This window comes from Triturus cristatus, chromosome 2_1 (assembly GCF_964204655.1).
Source record: "Triturus cristatus chromosome 2_1, aTriCri1.1, whole genome shotgun sequence".
NCBI lineage: Eukaryota > Metazoa > Chordata > Amphibia > Caudata > Salamandridae > Triturus > Triturus cristatus.
The window spans coordinates 848078484-848094937 of NC_140581.1; the positions used below are offsets into that span (position 1 = coordinate 848078484).

Below are 16454 nucleotides of genomic sequence, written 5' to 3' on the forward strand. Positions count from 1 at the left end.
AGCCCTTATTAATAATGCCATGATCTAGATATAAAATATAGGCCCGAGCCAGATGAATATGGCAGGTCAGCAGACTAAAGAGCAGCAGGTCACCTTCCATGTGTTCCTAACAGTACCACAGCCGTACTTTGATATGTGATTAATGCCCTCATGTTATGTCTACAGTACACTGCTCCAGATGTGCTGCTTCTTGGTAATACTGCGACCTGGCGGGCACACACGCACATAGTAGAGCGTATGTATGCCTCTGATGAAGTAGAACAATATTTTTTTAAGTATTTTAATGTGTTTATAAACTCCGAGAAAGTTTAATACTGCTGCCCTTCTCTCTCACCTGGAGATAGGCGCAGATGCCAATGCGACAGAGGAGCCCTAAAATGCAGCTCTGCCTCCCTTTGCCTTGTGGTCCATTTCCAACACATTAACACCATCAGCACACGTTTCTAGTGGTGTATCTGGTGTGCAGTGTGACTTTAAATTCAATGATTACAAAGCTAAGATTTGTAAGGGAGGCCTATTGTTGTGGTGGTCCTTGGCGCGAAATAGCTGCATGGAAATAGTTCCATGCAGTAAATGTCAGTGTTCACTATCAATTTTCTAAGGAACTTTTTAGTAGATATTGACAGCAATAGTTTGATATCTTTATAGTGTTTTACAGTCTCCTGTGCTATCAGTGTGCTTTATTAACTGTTTGCGTTTTATTTATATGATTAAGTCTGGCACAATCATCATTTTGCATACCTCTGTAGGGTGAAAAGATGAGCCGGGCCTTTCCATTAGTTGAAACAACAACTGCCTTCACAGTGCACAGAATCTTCCTGGAGTTCAAGTCCACGAATTCAGCTCCTGCTGATATGCAGACTGGGTATTTACCATAAGGGCACGGAAGTTTGTCTCACATGTTCACTGTGGCTTGCTGACTATTCTCGGCTGCTGATCAGTGACGTCACACAGGAACGATAATTCCACTTTCCGTCCTGGGAGCACGTTTTTTATGTACAGCACGTGGGAGGTAGCATTTCGCACCACTTTAGGTGGAGGTTTCTGGAACTGTTGCCAGCTGTGCTTGCTTGTTAGTTCCCAAGTGTGCTTCAGAGTGCAGCCGGTACTGTTAAACCCTACCCTAGCAATAAGCAGTTAGTGGTCGCATTATGTATTTGGTTCTGCAGAGAATCCAGCTTTCGGGTGATGTATGTAGGTGCCGTTCGCTATTGTTCTAATGCTCTTGTGGGTTAAATGTCTGGACTTCCAAGTCTTTTGTGGTTTTGCCAGCATACCTAGACACTGCTCTGTGTTTGTGTACATTTGACAATATGGTTGGACCTTCGTGGTTGGTACCCCCTGAAGTAGGTGCATGTTTCATCACGCAAAGTACATAATCAGACTTAGTGGGTTATCAAATTCAAAGAAATTAAGGGTTCCTTTCAAAAAACCCATTTCAGTTGCTTGTTTCGTAGTACTTTGCCCTGGCGCACATTTTTATACCTGGTCTAATTCAATTATGTGTGGCTGCGTACCTGCACAGCTGCACATACAATTGTTTTGGGCGCATTCTATTTCACAATACGTTTCTCACGTAAAATGTATTTTATAGACTCGTTCAAGTATACACTCCCCATCACTGTTCGTTAAATTTCAAGACACAATTCGATAGAAGCCCCCTGTCAGTAAGGTACGGATATAGCCACTTCCTGTTTCTCTTCATAACACTAGAGTCATGGGTCTCCACTAACGCTTTTTGAGCCGCCTCTTTCATGCATACGTCACGTCACGTTTCCGACACTTCTTGGATGCGCCTAGTTTAGCAGTGCGTTTTACAGGCATTGACAACAACGTGCTGTTTTCCATATTTGTGTTTCTTGTAATCACCCAGGTGTTGGACGAGATGGAAGCTAATTAGAATACCATTATACAACCGAGTAATAGCCTTATTTTCGCGCCAGTGTAACGAGGAATATCATGCTTTGTGCGTAAGGAAATTATAGCTGTTGTTGGTTTTGTGTGTCTGAAATGTTCCGTAATTCCATGCATTAGGTGTCGAGATGCTGTTTAATGTATGCGCCGCTGGCAGCGCAGCCACACGTGCTAAATGTTTCTTCTGTTAACGTTTTGTACTCTGCCATATGCTATTGATTTGCAATATCGTTCTGTCATTCCATGCAGTAAAAATATCTCCCTTTGTTGTATTTATTACGAAGAGCTGCAACCCGTGTGTTTTTGTTTGCAGACGGCAGACCGGAAAGGTTTATCAACATGAGGAGCTGGCAGGTGGAATGTAAACGAGGTATACATAGGCTTTTCAAGAATGTTGGATTTTTTTGAGAAACAAAACATAAAATGAGTTTGATTTGTTTTCATTCTGCGCATATTTGGAACTTGCCATGTGTTGGGCTGCATTTGTTTGGAAAAAGCCATCTTTGAACATGTTTTGGATGACAGCGTTGCTTTTGTGTGCCCACACCAGCCCATGGTCAGTTGTGAATGAACATCACTTGTGTCGAGAAAGGCAATAAAAAAAACATTTATATAGCGTGTTTTGTGTGAAAAGTATGCATCGAGAAAGTCGTATTATGCAAAGTTGTATATGTTCCTTAACTTCCTCTGGCTGTTGGCTGCTATGGGTGCATTATTTTAATTCTTCAGTGTTCACAGGTGCACCGTGTTCCTGTATTTCAGGAATCCGAGATTGAGTGGAGAGACGGCGATTTGACTAAACCCAGTTTGTTCAGGGCAGATGGCTGCCTTAAACAGGTGTCACTTTCATTTCCAGGGCATTGTGTTGGGACTTACAGAGGCCCACAAAAGGACTCTACAAAGCAGGTGGCGTCCTCCCCTTTTGTCATTACCAGGAGCCACCGTCGGTGCTAATTATTTTCCCAGGGACTGAATTCATTTCATTAAGTTTCACGGTTTTATCAGATTTAGTCTTCATGACGTTCCACACAGTAACATCTGCGCATTATAATCTGATCGTCAGTATATTTGTAATGTGCAGTTGTGAAAATCTGATATTTCCGGGGTTGTCCCTGGAGCAAAAACGGGATCATCTAAAAAGAGCAGACCAAGGCATGAAGCTTCTAGACAACAGATAAAGGCCACTTGAAACAGAAAGTGCCTGTCCCTACAAAACCTCTTCACTGTCAGCTGTGCTTTATTTGGTTGTCAAATACACGAGGGCCCAGAGAAAATAGATCTCGTCTCTCAGTCAGGATTACAAGCTAATTCAAAAACATCTGCCCTTCTGACCACTTGTCGCTATACGCATAGGAAAAAATACATACACAACGGCACAGCATTTGGAATGGGTGACTGAAGGCAGACCCAATATGAATAATTGGTCTTAAGCTAGTAAAACTATTCCTGGGTGAGTCGGTAAAACATTAAAGCAGCAGGATGTAGTAAACAGGTGTGGGTCAAACTGGCCCGCCTGCTGCTTCTTGGCTAGTTAATGCATTGGTCCTAAAAAAGCTTTGGAAGAAAACCATTACCAGCTTTCACAGTCATGTCACGATTTGGATAGCACATAAAGCTTAAGCCTGCATCTCTCCTGTGGTTTCTTTTGTATTCGCTGTATTTCTCACTCTTTAGTAAAAAAAGAACTATAAAGACCAGGTAGCGCTTGTGTGGATCTCGCCCAAAAATGGAAAGCAATGAAAAAGAGAAAAACAACGATGAATCATAACCTACAACATTACTATTGGTCATTGCAGTGAAACCATCTACACTGAACAGTTGATGCAAAAGATGTGTATTAACTGCAACTTTAACCCCCATAGCAAGTTAAACACTGGCCTGTGCCACGGTATTAGTTTATGACGTCCATGTGCCTTAAGTATCAATGAAGAGTAATATCTCCACAAGTTTCGGTTTTGTCTGACTTCATGTCCTGAAAGCACTTTGAGTTAAACGTGTTTAAATGTTTTTGAAGCTCATGTGCTTTAGTTTACTGAAATGTGCCATATGTGTATTGTTTAAGTTTTGTTTTCTTGTTTCTTGAGTCGGTCAGTGATGTGATCCTTCATAGTATAACCATCTTTGTATTCTTTAAAGCTGTTATAAGCTGGAGCTAGTGATTTGTTTCTGTTTTCTCCAATATTAAACACAGGATGTATAGGACTTTCCGTGAGATAATCTTATGTATTCTAACTTGGTATGGCTAAGACATCAGGCTATGTAAAAGGAGAGTTAATTTTTCCTTACCCTTGAAGTGGCCGCCCAGTTAATTATGTCACTGTGTATCTCAGAACCCAAGCAGACTTCAGCAATATTACAGAAAATGTGTTGTGTTTGATTGTTAGTGATGCAGGACCGGGTAAAGAGAACTGTTTCTTTCTTCTATACTGGATGTCAAGGAAGCCAGACCCATTTGAATAGTCATTTACTACTATTACTAAAGGAAGTTTGTATATTTCATAGCCATATGGGTGCATTTTATTGTTACGCTCTTTGCTTTTAGTTCACTAACTCAAAATAATCAGTTTAAATTGCTTGTGAACTTAGTTTGTCATTGTGGAAGCAGTTCTTCTGGCCAGCATTTATTAAAGTGTCTCTTGGTGAAACTCCAGCCCAAATCTCAATGGGTACTTTCTCTTGTCAGATGAGTTTTTTCATGTTGTGTAGGTACTTAGGAGAAATTTAAAGGGAACATGTCTGCCTTATACTATCCTTCTGGCAACACTTGATCTGCAGAGTAACATTTGTTTCGTTCTTGGTGCTGACCACTTTCCTGCTTTTTACACTTCATCTTCAGTAGATTGTGCCAGACCCTGAATAGGTGGAATATACAGGTTCTTGGTTTTTCACACGTGGTAGGGTTGCGGGGTAAAGTAAAAGCCCCCTGATCATTGCTGCAGAAGGCGGCCGTGTCTCAGTAAATGATCAAACCACTTCTTTCCATTTATAACAGCATTATGCCAGTCTCTCGCAGCATGGTCAAGACACTGTCTTCACTTTGGAGTGCCATTTTGTAGCAAGGATACTATTTTGAGATACATTTTGTTAAATCATTGTATTTGAATAAAGGAGCTTCAAGCTCATATCAGAATCTTTGAAAATAATTACAAATTATATTCTAAAATTTTGAATGAGATAAGCAAGCTGCAGCTTCTGTAGGGAAGGATTGCAGTATACGGGCACCCATTTGTTAGTGGGAGTTCCAGGTACCTTCTCAAATCTAGGATCAATGTCGAACAGGAATAGAAAGATCTGTGTAGCAGGCGTCCTTGTGGGTAACATAAAGGAAGAGCCAGTGGGGTTGAGGGACTAAAGCTTAGCATACCACTTACAGTTCTGTGTAGCTTTATTCTATTTATCAATTCTCTGTGGATTACATAACACTAGTACATGGCAATTTCTATGCAAATTGATGGCATCTATTAGCTCCCTGATGTAGTATGGTATTATGGTTGGAGATTTATATAAAAATAAATTCCACAAGTGTCCAGTTTCCCATGTAAGACTCCCCTCTGTAAAGAAAGACGGTTAGGACCCCATGCAAATTATCTATATTCATCATGAGAATCCTGGTGAACAGACACTCTGCTTTCTCTCAAACGATTAGACAGCAGTTCCACAGTATAAGAGATAGAATCTTGAAGGACCTTCAAAGATGGCCAGCTCTTAGCATATTTTCCCCAAAGATCTTGTTGGGTTATAGAGCAAAATGCCATTGAACTCCTATTTAAGAACTTTTTTTAAAGAGATGTGAGTATGATACAGGGGCATTTTTTGTTATAACTGATGATACACTGTTTGGCAGTTAAACAAAGGAATTTTTCATTGCTATTTCTGGATGGGTAGATAGATTGTCCACAATCTAAAGTGTGTTGGAAGACGTGCCCAACGTCAGTGTAACTATTTCTTTCCCAAAATTGGATTTACTTTCTAGACACCCCTCGTCCCCTCCAAAATGCAGACTTTGAGTAATGGTGTTAAGCATTTGGATGATTATGTTAACCAAACTGCAAATGTTTTCTGGAAATTTGGAAATAATACCTCAAATCTTTTATTCATCTGACCTACATCCTTTGGACTGGTTACATTCTGGGTTGATAGTTCCTTTTGTATTCTGGCTGGGCAAATCATGCCTGGTAAGCTATAGCAGTCAGGGCACATGATCTGCACTTAATAATGCTCTGTGAACTATGGGACAAGATGCTACACAGCCAGCTTCTTAATTCCAAGTTTCCAAGAGCAGAATTTTGGGTTGCTTTATGTCAAGCAAACTATGTAATGGGCATGTTAGGATTCTAAGTCAGGAGTTATCTTTCCAAAAGATGTCTGTTACTCGCTTTGAATGCTCTGGTGCAACAGATGGAATTGAGGTGGTCACCTCTTCACATGACTTCTGTGACTATAAACTGCATCCAGCAGCAGAGCATCTTTAGTCTCCAGTCCAGTTACTGAACTGGATTAAACCTGGTAGACAAATTATCTGAACCCCTTAAGTAGCCAAGTAACTGAATTCTCAAATTGGTTTCCTACAGTAATATTCAGTTGCTTTTATTTACTCTATTCTTCTTTTGACTTTCATTCCAACCACGTTTCTTTGTCTTTCTTGCATGTATGTAGCTCAGAGAATCTCTCTGTGGGACCCTTGGCACAAGGGCACCATCTTTGAATGAGTCAGACAGTTCGTTCCGTAGGACAGAAATGTCCTTTAATTTTGAAGTTCGACATTTGAAAGCCATTTCAAAATGGAGCAGTAATGCCCTGAGTCCAAATGCCAGCTTGCATTTTTACGTGGTCTCCTGGCACCTAGAGACAAACTAATTCTGAAAGGAGAATATTAATTGCTTTACTTTCTTTCTGTAGGGTCCATTGCCTCCAAGAAAAGGCTAAGAAACCTATCAGTAGGTCTATTGGAATTATGCAGCATGGGAATAATAAATTATTCCACAAGAAGAATCAAATTATGCTGCATAATGCGACACGTGTGATAGTATTACCACATTATTTTGCCGTTTTTACACACGTGAACACTATCTGGTCAAAGGTTTCACACATTAACCCCAGTCTGACATCCAGTTACAGCAATCAGCAACATAAAGATGACCATTCAACCTTTTAGAAGGGCCTTTCACTGTGCAGCAACGCGTGTTGCTGCATTTTTAGTAAATTTTGATCCATTTCAGATAGAATTTTTTTTTTCTGTTAAAATATGCCGATTATACAGCAGATGATGGATTATGTGGCACAGCCTTAATTATGCATAGAACTCTGCATCCACAAAATCACATAATTCCGGTGGCCATGCGTATTAGACACCAAGTCTGTATCGGCACACTGCCTGACTGCCCCAATAGGGTGAGAAGGATACTTTCAGGCTGTTCATGTGAGCAATTTGAAGACCTTCGATAATTGTTTGAAATAACTTCACCTTTTTAATAAAGGCTTTTCATGAAATTCCCTATAGAACAACAGAATGACGCATGTATATGGTAGACACGAACTGGGAGACCCCTAGGGGTGGTGGGTGCTTTAAAACGTTGTCACTCAATCAATCAGCGTTTATTGTATGTGTTGCTGAAAGAGTCTTCCTTTTTCAAAGTGCACCGAGATGGTGAAGTGCTGTGCAAAGTCGTGCATTAAAAAAAAAAAAAACTGCATTGGAAAAACATATATTTATCACCTGCCAATTAGCTGACATTTGGACAGCTGTGTCAGGATCAATAAGCCATTGTTTGCCATTTCTGGACTTCTACATAGCCTGCTGTTTTCCTTTTAAATCGCTTTACAATAGACATTTTTGTGTAACTTAATAATTAACTGTTCTAAGCCAAATGTACCTGCTCTCTTATGCAGTGCAAACAGCACCTTAACGTGCACATGCAGTGAGCTGCCATCCAAGTCCACGTGTGATTCCCGCGGCTCTGAACCCTAAGTGTGCTAGCCCTAATCCTGTATCACAGCTCTGTCTCTACCTGCGAGCAGGTTTCCTTGCTCATTTCTTCAAATGCTAAAATAAACAAGCTTTCAGCAGGCTTCGCCGCGCTCGGTGTGATGGCACGGGCTCTGTGCAGGAGAACCGAGGTCTTAGAACTCTGCTTGGTTGGCTCTTAAGGGGTTTCATTACATTTGTGCTGTTCTAGAGACACCCGGAGTCGTATCCCAGGCGAATAGCTGCTAGTGTGTTAACCAAGGGAAAGTAGTTCAATTTCTCAATCTACTCTGTTACAGAAATTGGGATATTTCTGCTCAAATGATGCAGGTTTCGGTCACGCCGATTTTTTTTGCCACATGAAGTCTTTCACTCTGTTTTTCACCTTCGATTTCTTTCACTCCAATGCGTCTGTCTAGGGTTACATCTGCATGTATGTGTTTTTCTTTTTACCCAGTGTAACCGACAAGTTAAAGTGTCACGGCTGCAATATACTGTACGTTTTCTCTTGGAGGATTATCAAAAGTTAGTCTTTCTAGCAAGTTATTCCACCCAAACTGTCTTTAAAAAGTCTAGTTTATTTTAAATGCCTATTTTATTACGTTTTTATATAGCGTGAATGTGGTCTAGAAAGACTACAGATTGCTTTACAGGTGCAGTACACATTTTGACAATTTTATTGGGGGATGATTTAAACATGCCACGGAGATAAAATTTTGAAAGTCATTGGAATGAAAACCACATAAAGTTAAAGGCATGGGCAACGGGCAGAAAACCACAGACATAGCCAGGGCACAGTCTGCATGGAAAAGTGAGAAATACACCACAGTCTCAGAGGAGAAAACTCCTCATGCTGATAGTGCATTGTGCTGCAGCTTGTTACGTGATGTGTTCTGGTATCCTATAATATGTTGGGGAATAAAGAAAGGCTGATATTCAGGGTATGGTGCCCAGAAAGAGATGGGACTGGGAGCCGGAGGAGGCAGTTTAGTAATGTCGGGCAAGACAGTAAAGTAGAGTGGTAAAGGGGGGCATCAGACTTATCTTACAAAAAAGTACAAGACTGATAATGCTGCTGAGGTGTTTTATGAGAAGACTGTTCTTCTCTGTGTTTATGAGAATGTGAATAAATCACCTCCTCGAATGTTGTTGCATGCAGATCTACGTTCAGATCCGAGAATGGTCAAAACACAGTGCACGTCGCCACTTATAATTTTCATTTAGATTTTTAGGTGGTTTAATGTGTTCATATTGATGGCCTTAAAATTAATACTCGCTGATTTGAATGTTGAGGCTGTACTGTTCCCATGAGGAGTAGGGTCAAGACTGATTTGAATATGGCTGGGTACAAATTACAGTGGCACAGTGGGTGAGAAACGATGGATTGGAATAAGGCCCAATCGATTGCCAGTGGCTGAGATTAATTCAAGCATTCCATCCATTACCTTGTTGTTTTTGTATTTTAATGGATGTGAGCAGTACTAGTGGGTAGATGATGATTTTTGTCATGCATTGATCTGCAGTTGCACATTTAATTTACTGTCTAGATGGAATCTCGTGGTTTCACTCTGTGCACAATATCAGTATAAGGTCCAGCAGTTTGAAAATGATCATGTCAAGCGGTAACTGTGCTATTAATGGTGTTAAGGGTTATAATGAGAAACTGGTTCCAGACACCAGAAGGGATATGTTAGTCTCTAGACCAGCTAGCTCACAGTGCCACTATAAGCCCCACAACCTTACCAAGGAGCGAATAGTTACTGACTACTATCGAACATGACAACCCTGACCCCTCAGGGATCGTGGAAACCGTACAGTACTTTTCACTCAGTCACTCGTGCTCATTTCTACTCAGATATACAGAAAAGATGAAAGGGACGTTTTCAATAAGCAGTTATTGAACTAACGTCATTCTAGTATAAAATACGTGTACTGCGACAACCATTAGACAGAAATAGATATATACGATTACAAGCTCCAGCAGAGTAAATAAAATGTAGTACTCTACCATGGTGCTAAAACAGTAAATATATGCAGGCATTTAGATACATGGCAGTAATCATGCGTACTCCTAAGATGATAACTCTATTTAAGTGTACCTAGCATGTGTCTAGGTGTAAATCAAAGAACCCCCCTAGCAAGGAGCCAACCCCATTACCTGATGGGAGAGGACAAAGGACCCCGTCTTGGTCTCGAGTAGGAACCCTGCAAGGGATATCAGAGCACTGAGTGCTGGAGTTTCTGCGTGCAGGAATCTCAGCGTCTTGTGTCAACATGGAAGCTTCTCCTCCTCTGGTTTGTCCAGTGAAGATGAGGTGCTAATATACCTGAAAGGTACCATCAGGTGTTCTACCTAGATGTGTCATGGTACTGTGGCCTGTCGTCCAAGGATGACTATAGCGGTAACTTTGTACAGAGTTATTATACAGAAGATGGTAATCCTGCTGTGATACTAAGAATCGTCATGCATAATAAATTAGGCTAGTTTTCGACAAAAAACACACAACATTTATTCAGCACCTAACTAGGCAAAAGGCCAGCGCCAAAGCCGTTATGTAGCTCAAGGTAGGACAAATGTAGGTCAAAGATTGTGCAGCTACCTATGCATATATTGGGGTACATTTGGGCTTATAACAGTGAACATTGGAGTTTCTGCTTTGTGACCATTATAGAAGTCCGATTGGAAATTAAATAGAGGGTTTAATTCATTGCATTCGTTTAGTTTGGAGGCCACCTACTGCTCTGATTTTTGTAAGGAATGGGAGCCAAAATATAGGACAATAGTTTCTTATACCTTTCAGGGTCAGCTTTGATACTCTGTATAAATGTTTTTTTTTTCAGGACAGATTGGGAGAGCCCTGCCAGAACAGCATTGCCAAAGTTTAGCAGAGAGAGAATCAACGCATGGGCTGCAGGTTTTAGAAGACTTGGAAGTAATAGCATTGTAAATTTTCTAGAATCAAGAGTTGAAAGTTTCCTGCTTTAACAACTTTTATGATGTGAACTCATAGAACGGATCCAGAATACTTCCGAGGGAAGAGGCAGATGGAGAGCGTGAAAGATAGAATCTATCCATGCTTAGATGTTTCAGAAGATCAGGATTGAAGGGATTTTTTTCATTTTTAGGCAAGAAAAGATTAAATTATCTCCTTTTAGTGTTGAGGGTGGGGAGTTATTATTTCAATCAAATGCAAATATTCAAAGGAATTGTTCTTAGAGAGAGTATATCTGAGAGTATTTAAGTTTTCAAGTAAATCTACGTCATCCCCATATTAGTGGATAGACACACCAGTACATCAGGAAATTTTAGCGAGAGGATCAAAATGCAATTTAAGGGATGTTGGGGCAAGAATAGATCCTTTGCGTACTCGATAAATGATTGGAGCCAGTTTAGAGATAAAGACAATTTGAGCACCGTTGGAGAGGAAGGAGGAGAATAAGTTGGAGACATGATATTTAAATCTAAAGAGGTATTCTCTGAGGAAAAGCAATTGACTGTGATCAGTGATGTCGAAAGCAGCAAGGAGATCAAGCGAGCGAGAACACAGGAATCCCAACACCAAGCATCCTAATACGGTCAATTCTGTTTTGTGAGGCGGTTTTCATTCCATGACACACTCTGAACCATGACTGGTGGACTATGAGTAATTGTTTGCCGTTAATGTACTCGGGTAGTTGAAGGGAGACACATTTGTGTATGGTTTTGCCCCTTGAGGGGAGACTGAAGATGGGGTTTCTGGAAGATTAGGATCCGGTTGGCCTTCTTGAGTAGGGGTGATTTGTCTACATTTTAAATACTTTGGAAAGGATCTTTCACTGAGTGAAGTGCTTAAGGTTTTGCCTCGCAGTGACCGCTCTTTACAATTAGAAAATACTTATAAAAGCGAAACCTACGTTTTGGGAAGAAGATGAAAATTAAAGAAGCGAAAAAGAAAGACGATTGCATGCATATCTGTAGTTTTTGCCTTGTAAAATGACTCATTGTAGTTTGTGCTAGTAATGAGTACTGCGCTCCAGATCTGCTCTAGAAATTAGTTTACCAATTCAATGAAAAGTGCGTAGGTTTTAAAACTGCATTGTCTAGTGGCTCTTAGTAATGTTTCAGGCATGTTTACACATGCTTACCTTTTGGCATTATGTGTCAAGGAAGAGAAGCTGCCATTAAGATGAATATATAGCTGTGTGTTTCATTCTTATCGAAGGAATGAATAAACAAGCCCGGACACCGCATACCTGTACCAGAGCTAGGTGCACTGAACCATGTTTTGCATGACAGGCCAAGCATAAGTCTTTGTGTCACTGTATGCCTGGACCACAACATTGCTTTTGTGCTGTTATGGGTGAAATGTAGCTTTCATTATAAATTTTCCTCGCTGGCGACTCATCACGTGTTCAAATTCATTCCATTGCATTTGAAATTAGAATCATTGCCTCTGATTGACACATTTCACCTTTATATCAACTGCTTACTCTCCATTTTATTTTTGAAGCCAGCAATTGTGTCTTCAGTTTTTGTGTTTTGTATGGGAAATGTATCGTTCTTTTACCTTAAACAATTCAGCTCAGTAATTTAAGAATTCTATTTCTGAGGTATTTGCTTACGTTATGTTCCTCTTCAGTTGTTATTCAGCGTGCATTATTTTTCGCTGCATTCAGAACCACGGGTATACAATTTTCACTGTCATGCATGTTTTTTAGGCTTCCTTGGTTGTGTCTGCTTTAGTCCTGAAATGTGCTCACTCTATTCATGCTGTGTATTTGATATATTATTGCATAAAAGCCATATGGACATTTTAAGTTTAGGAACCACACCGGCTCCCTTAGTAGGCGCTGTATGTTAGGGACTCAGTTATGGCTCTTCTTCTCTGGAGTGAGCTCTGAATGAATTCGGAAATCTGATGTATAGCTAGAGGGTCGTGGAGGCCCTTTTCTAAAGGTGGAACAAACTTCCTTTGCATACCGGCACTCAAAATTGAATTCAAGTTTGTTTATTCCTTAGGAATGTCATACAACCATAGCAGCTGTGAGATAAAAAAAAAAACAGAACAGATAAGTAAATAAGAAAATATTTACACAATAACGGAGAAACTATACCATCGCTAGAAAAGTTTTTAAAAGTCACACTTTCACTGTTACAAGTATAAACCACAGAAAGAATGCACCAGGGAAATGGCCAGCGATTAGATTACCAGACAGTCAACACAGCACTTGCATGTTTTTATTAATATACTGATTGCAGGACAATGGGACCCTGGCCAGGCAGGCACATGCTACTTTTAAAGCCCAAAAGTGAATGCTCACTTGCAGTCCTATTGGAGATTTTTCGTCTAATGTGCAATGCTGTTAAGTTGTGTTAGATAGTTACTTCCCCTTTATAGCCCATAAACTCTAACATTCAGTTGCCAATTGTCCACACCAGTAGTTTCAATTTGACTAAGACAAATCTTAATGACATTGATGATGTGGTAAGAATGCAGACCATGTAATTATCACATATGAGCAAATGTTCCTGATGTTTCTATTCATGATACTAAATTCGTGTTTTCAACCCTAGCAGAACTTTTCACGTGCATAGAACTTACCATGGTCTTGTAAAGGATATCTTCGTAATTATAAAACACTCAGGATACCTTTTTATTTTATTTTCGGGAAGGGTAGGGTAGGGTGGGGTGGGTGATTAAAAAAGCAGGAATATATTTTGAGAGTTAAGGGAAAATTCTTGAAATAAACTTTACAATGTACAAATTCCATTCCATTATCAAAGCTTTAGCCTAAAATGTGAGGACAAAGCATCGAGACTAGGGCATTACACCATAGATCTGGACATCTACCAGAGCACAGCATAGCACACTGAATTTGGCTACATCGGAGTGTAAACACATCCAGGTTTGAAAGGTATTAAGATGTCCCTGTGACCACAACAGCACCTTCTGCTGTGGAAACGCACATTATCCAAGAAAAACCATTAGACACAACAATGACCGAACACATAACAGAGCTCAGAGACTTCAAATAGTTGGGCATCCTCACACTCTCAACAGCACTAACCAGGTTAATAAATTATGACAACCCCAAAAAATCACAAAAGACCAAAGAACACACTCCTCCAAAACAGCTGAAAGAAAAAAAAATAGTTGGTCCTCGCCGAGCCCACAAGAGCCCCCTACTCATCACAAAACAACATACCACTCCACAACTTGCAAACCAGACATTCACCCAACACCCCAAAGTTAGACAGGTTCAAGGGACCCGAACAACACCCACACTTGCAAATGCTCAGGCAAGCTGGGCAGTGCCTATACCAACCCCCCCAGATGACATACACCCTAATTGACAAAAGCCTTCAAATACACTCACCTAATATCACTAACCACTATAAAACACTTAGAAAACATACACAAAAGCAGCTCATTAGCTGCTCCCCACTGTTTATGATCCAGCTCAAGCAACCAGGAATCATATTCTGGTATATGAAGCAATCCTCAAAACCATGATGTGAAAGTATCAGAACTCTAACATTGATCCGAGGCAACCGGAATGGCAGAATGTGTGCTATACACATACTTAGCAACATAACAATATATTTGTTTTTTCTTAAGAACATTTTTGATGGGCTTTGGGGCACTAGCACTATGCTTATAGAATGTTTAACTCTCAAATTTGATGCCCGAGTTGAAAAACTCGTAATGGTTTTTGTTAGATTTAAAAATATAAGTCTTTTTGGTAACTAAACATGTCTGTGGTTACAAATCAGAGCAAATATATTGCTGGAGGTATGCAGAAAGCTACACTTCAGGTGTTTGTCCATTGAGAGTACTGCTCGTTAAATAACTAGAGTCCTAGTGTAGGTAGCCCAGGTCGCAAACTAGCCTCTAAAAATCTCCAACTGTTTTGGTACCTGGGTTTCATCTTGCGATGCGACTCATATACTAATCAGTCACATCACGATATGCGGATTCGCCAGAGGTTGCAGAGCCTCCTTACTAATGAATAATAATTAAGAAGGAGGCATTCTGCAACCACTGCAAATGGAGGGATATAGGCCTGCAAGGGACAGCTTTCACTTTCCTCGTAATTGTACATTTTTAAAGCATCATGTGTCCCTTATAGGAACAAGGGCCAGGGGCGCTTTTTAAAGTTTTAAATCAATTTGTAATGAGTTACGTGTAGGAGCTTGCAGTAGCACCCTAAACCTCTTTCTCCTCCTCCCGAGGCAGCCCAACTTGATTCTCAAAGGGTAAACTATTCCAGTTGGGGACAGTTTTCCGATTGTGAATGAGTTACCCAGCCCAACTTGGAATTTTTTAACACAAAAATGGTATGCACCTGCAATTGTGGTTACAAACCATTGATACTTTGAATTCTGAATCACAAATTGGAGGGGAGCAGCCCTTTCACACCCCCCTCCTATTTCTAATTTGGAAGGAGGGTCACAAGTTACTTTGAGAGTTGGAAAGACTTTTCTGACTCGTAGAGTAACTCTTGTACATTTCAAAACACTTGTTTATGCTTACTGAGCTTGTAATCTAGTGAATCACAGCCACTGAAAGCACAAAATATTTATGTACATTAGGCCCAGGTGCAGTGGCAGTGCGGGCGCAGGGTGCAATGTAAAACTTTTTAAAAAAAGAAACACTTACCTTGCCGCCGGGTCCCATATCCCTGCTCCTGCTCTCCTCCGTCAGACTCCATGAACAGTCAGGCTTCCCTGACCAATCACAGCACTGCAAAGCATCGTTGTGATAGGTAAGCACCCAGACTCCTGTGACTAATCACAACTCTGTAATGAAGCGTTGTGATTGGTCTGAGCATTGTGGTTCGACACTCAGCCAGGGAATAGGGGCCTGGGCATGTTCTCGACGCAGGTTGTAATGCCGCATGCGTGGAGAACAGGGAAAGTGTGCCTTATTGTTTGGCCGGTCCCAGAGGGCCGGCCAACCAGTCATGTGCTCTTATGAGTGGGCAAACCACTCCTCCCCTGCCCTGCTCCAAAAGCAGAGCAGCCCCACCGCCCGCCCGCAAAGCAGCATGGAAACATAAAATGATAATAACTGAATTATTATCATTTTATGTTTCCTTTATTTGCACTGCTTAAAAGCAGTAAGGCAACACTCCCCCGCCATAGCGAAGGAGCTGCCACTGCCCAGGTGCTCTCTCTCTGAGCTTGGAAACACATGGACTAAGATCAAATACGATCAGTTCATAGTCCTTGCGTTTCCTCCATACGTTCCTTTCCCTTGCATTCCCATAACTCACCTCAAAGTTTCCAGATACTTGAGACTGAATACAAATACCTATTAAAAAATATTTTTGTTTAATAACATCCCTGCACTTTGCATGAGGTCTGCAACATTAGCCCCAGCTGCTGCTTACTTTATATTACCTCTGGGTGGACTCCACATATCACTCGCTTCATGGTTTAACAGCACCTCCAATGGGTGGGTGATCTGTTGTCCTTGAGTAGACTACATGATGTAGATCCTTTGTCGATAACCAGCTTCTCCAGTGGGTTTGGTCTTTAAATGCTACTTAGAAGACTCCATATAGCTAATGGACCCTACTGATGCACATTCAA

General features: G+C 40.8%; 1 protein-coding gene across 4 annotated transcripts in view; it reads left to right on the forward strand.

Annotated features, from left to right (window-relative positions):
• The window catches only part of RFX3 (regulatory factor X3), a 690714-nt gene that overhangs the window by 79812 nt on the left and 594448 nt on the right, over positions 1-16454 (forward strand). For 3 of the 4 annotated variants that reach the window (XM_085632944.1, XM_085632947.1, XM_085632945.1), the window contains one exon: positions 2228-2284. The exons of the other annotated variant lie outside the window; for it this stretch is intronic. In XM_085632944.1, the coding sequence (XP_085489070.1) occupies positions 2254-2284 (31 nt within the window). In that variant the 5' untranslated portion in view covers positions 2228-2253. The remainder of the gene's footprint in view (positions 1-2227; positions 2285-16454) is intronic. 4 annotated transcript variants of the gene reach the window in all.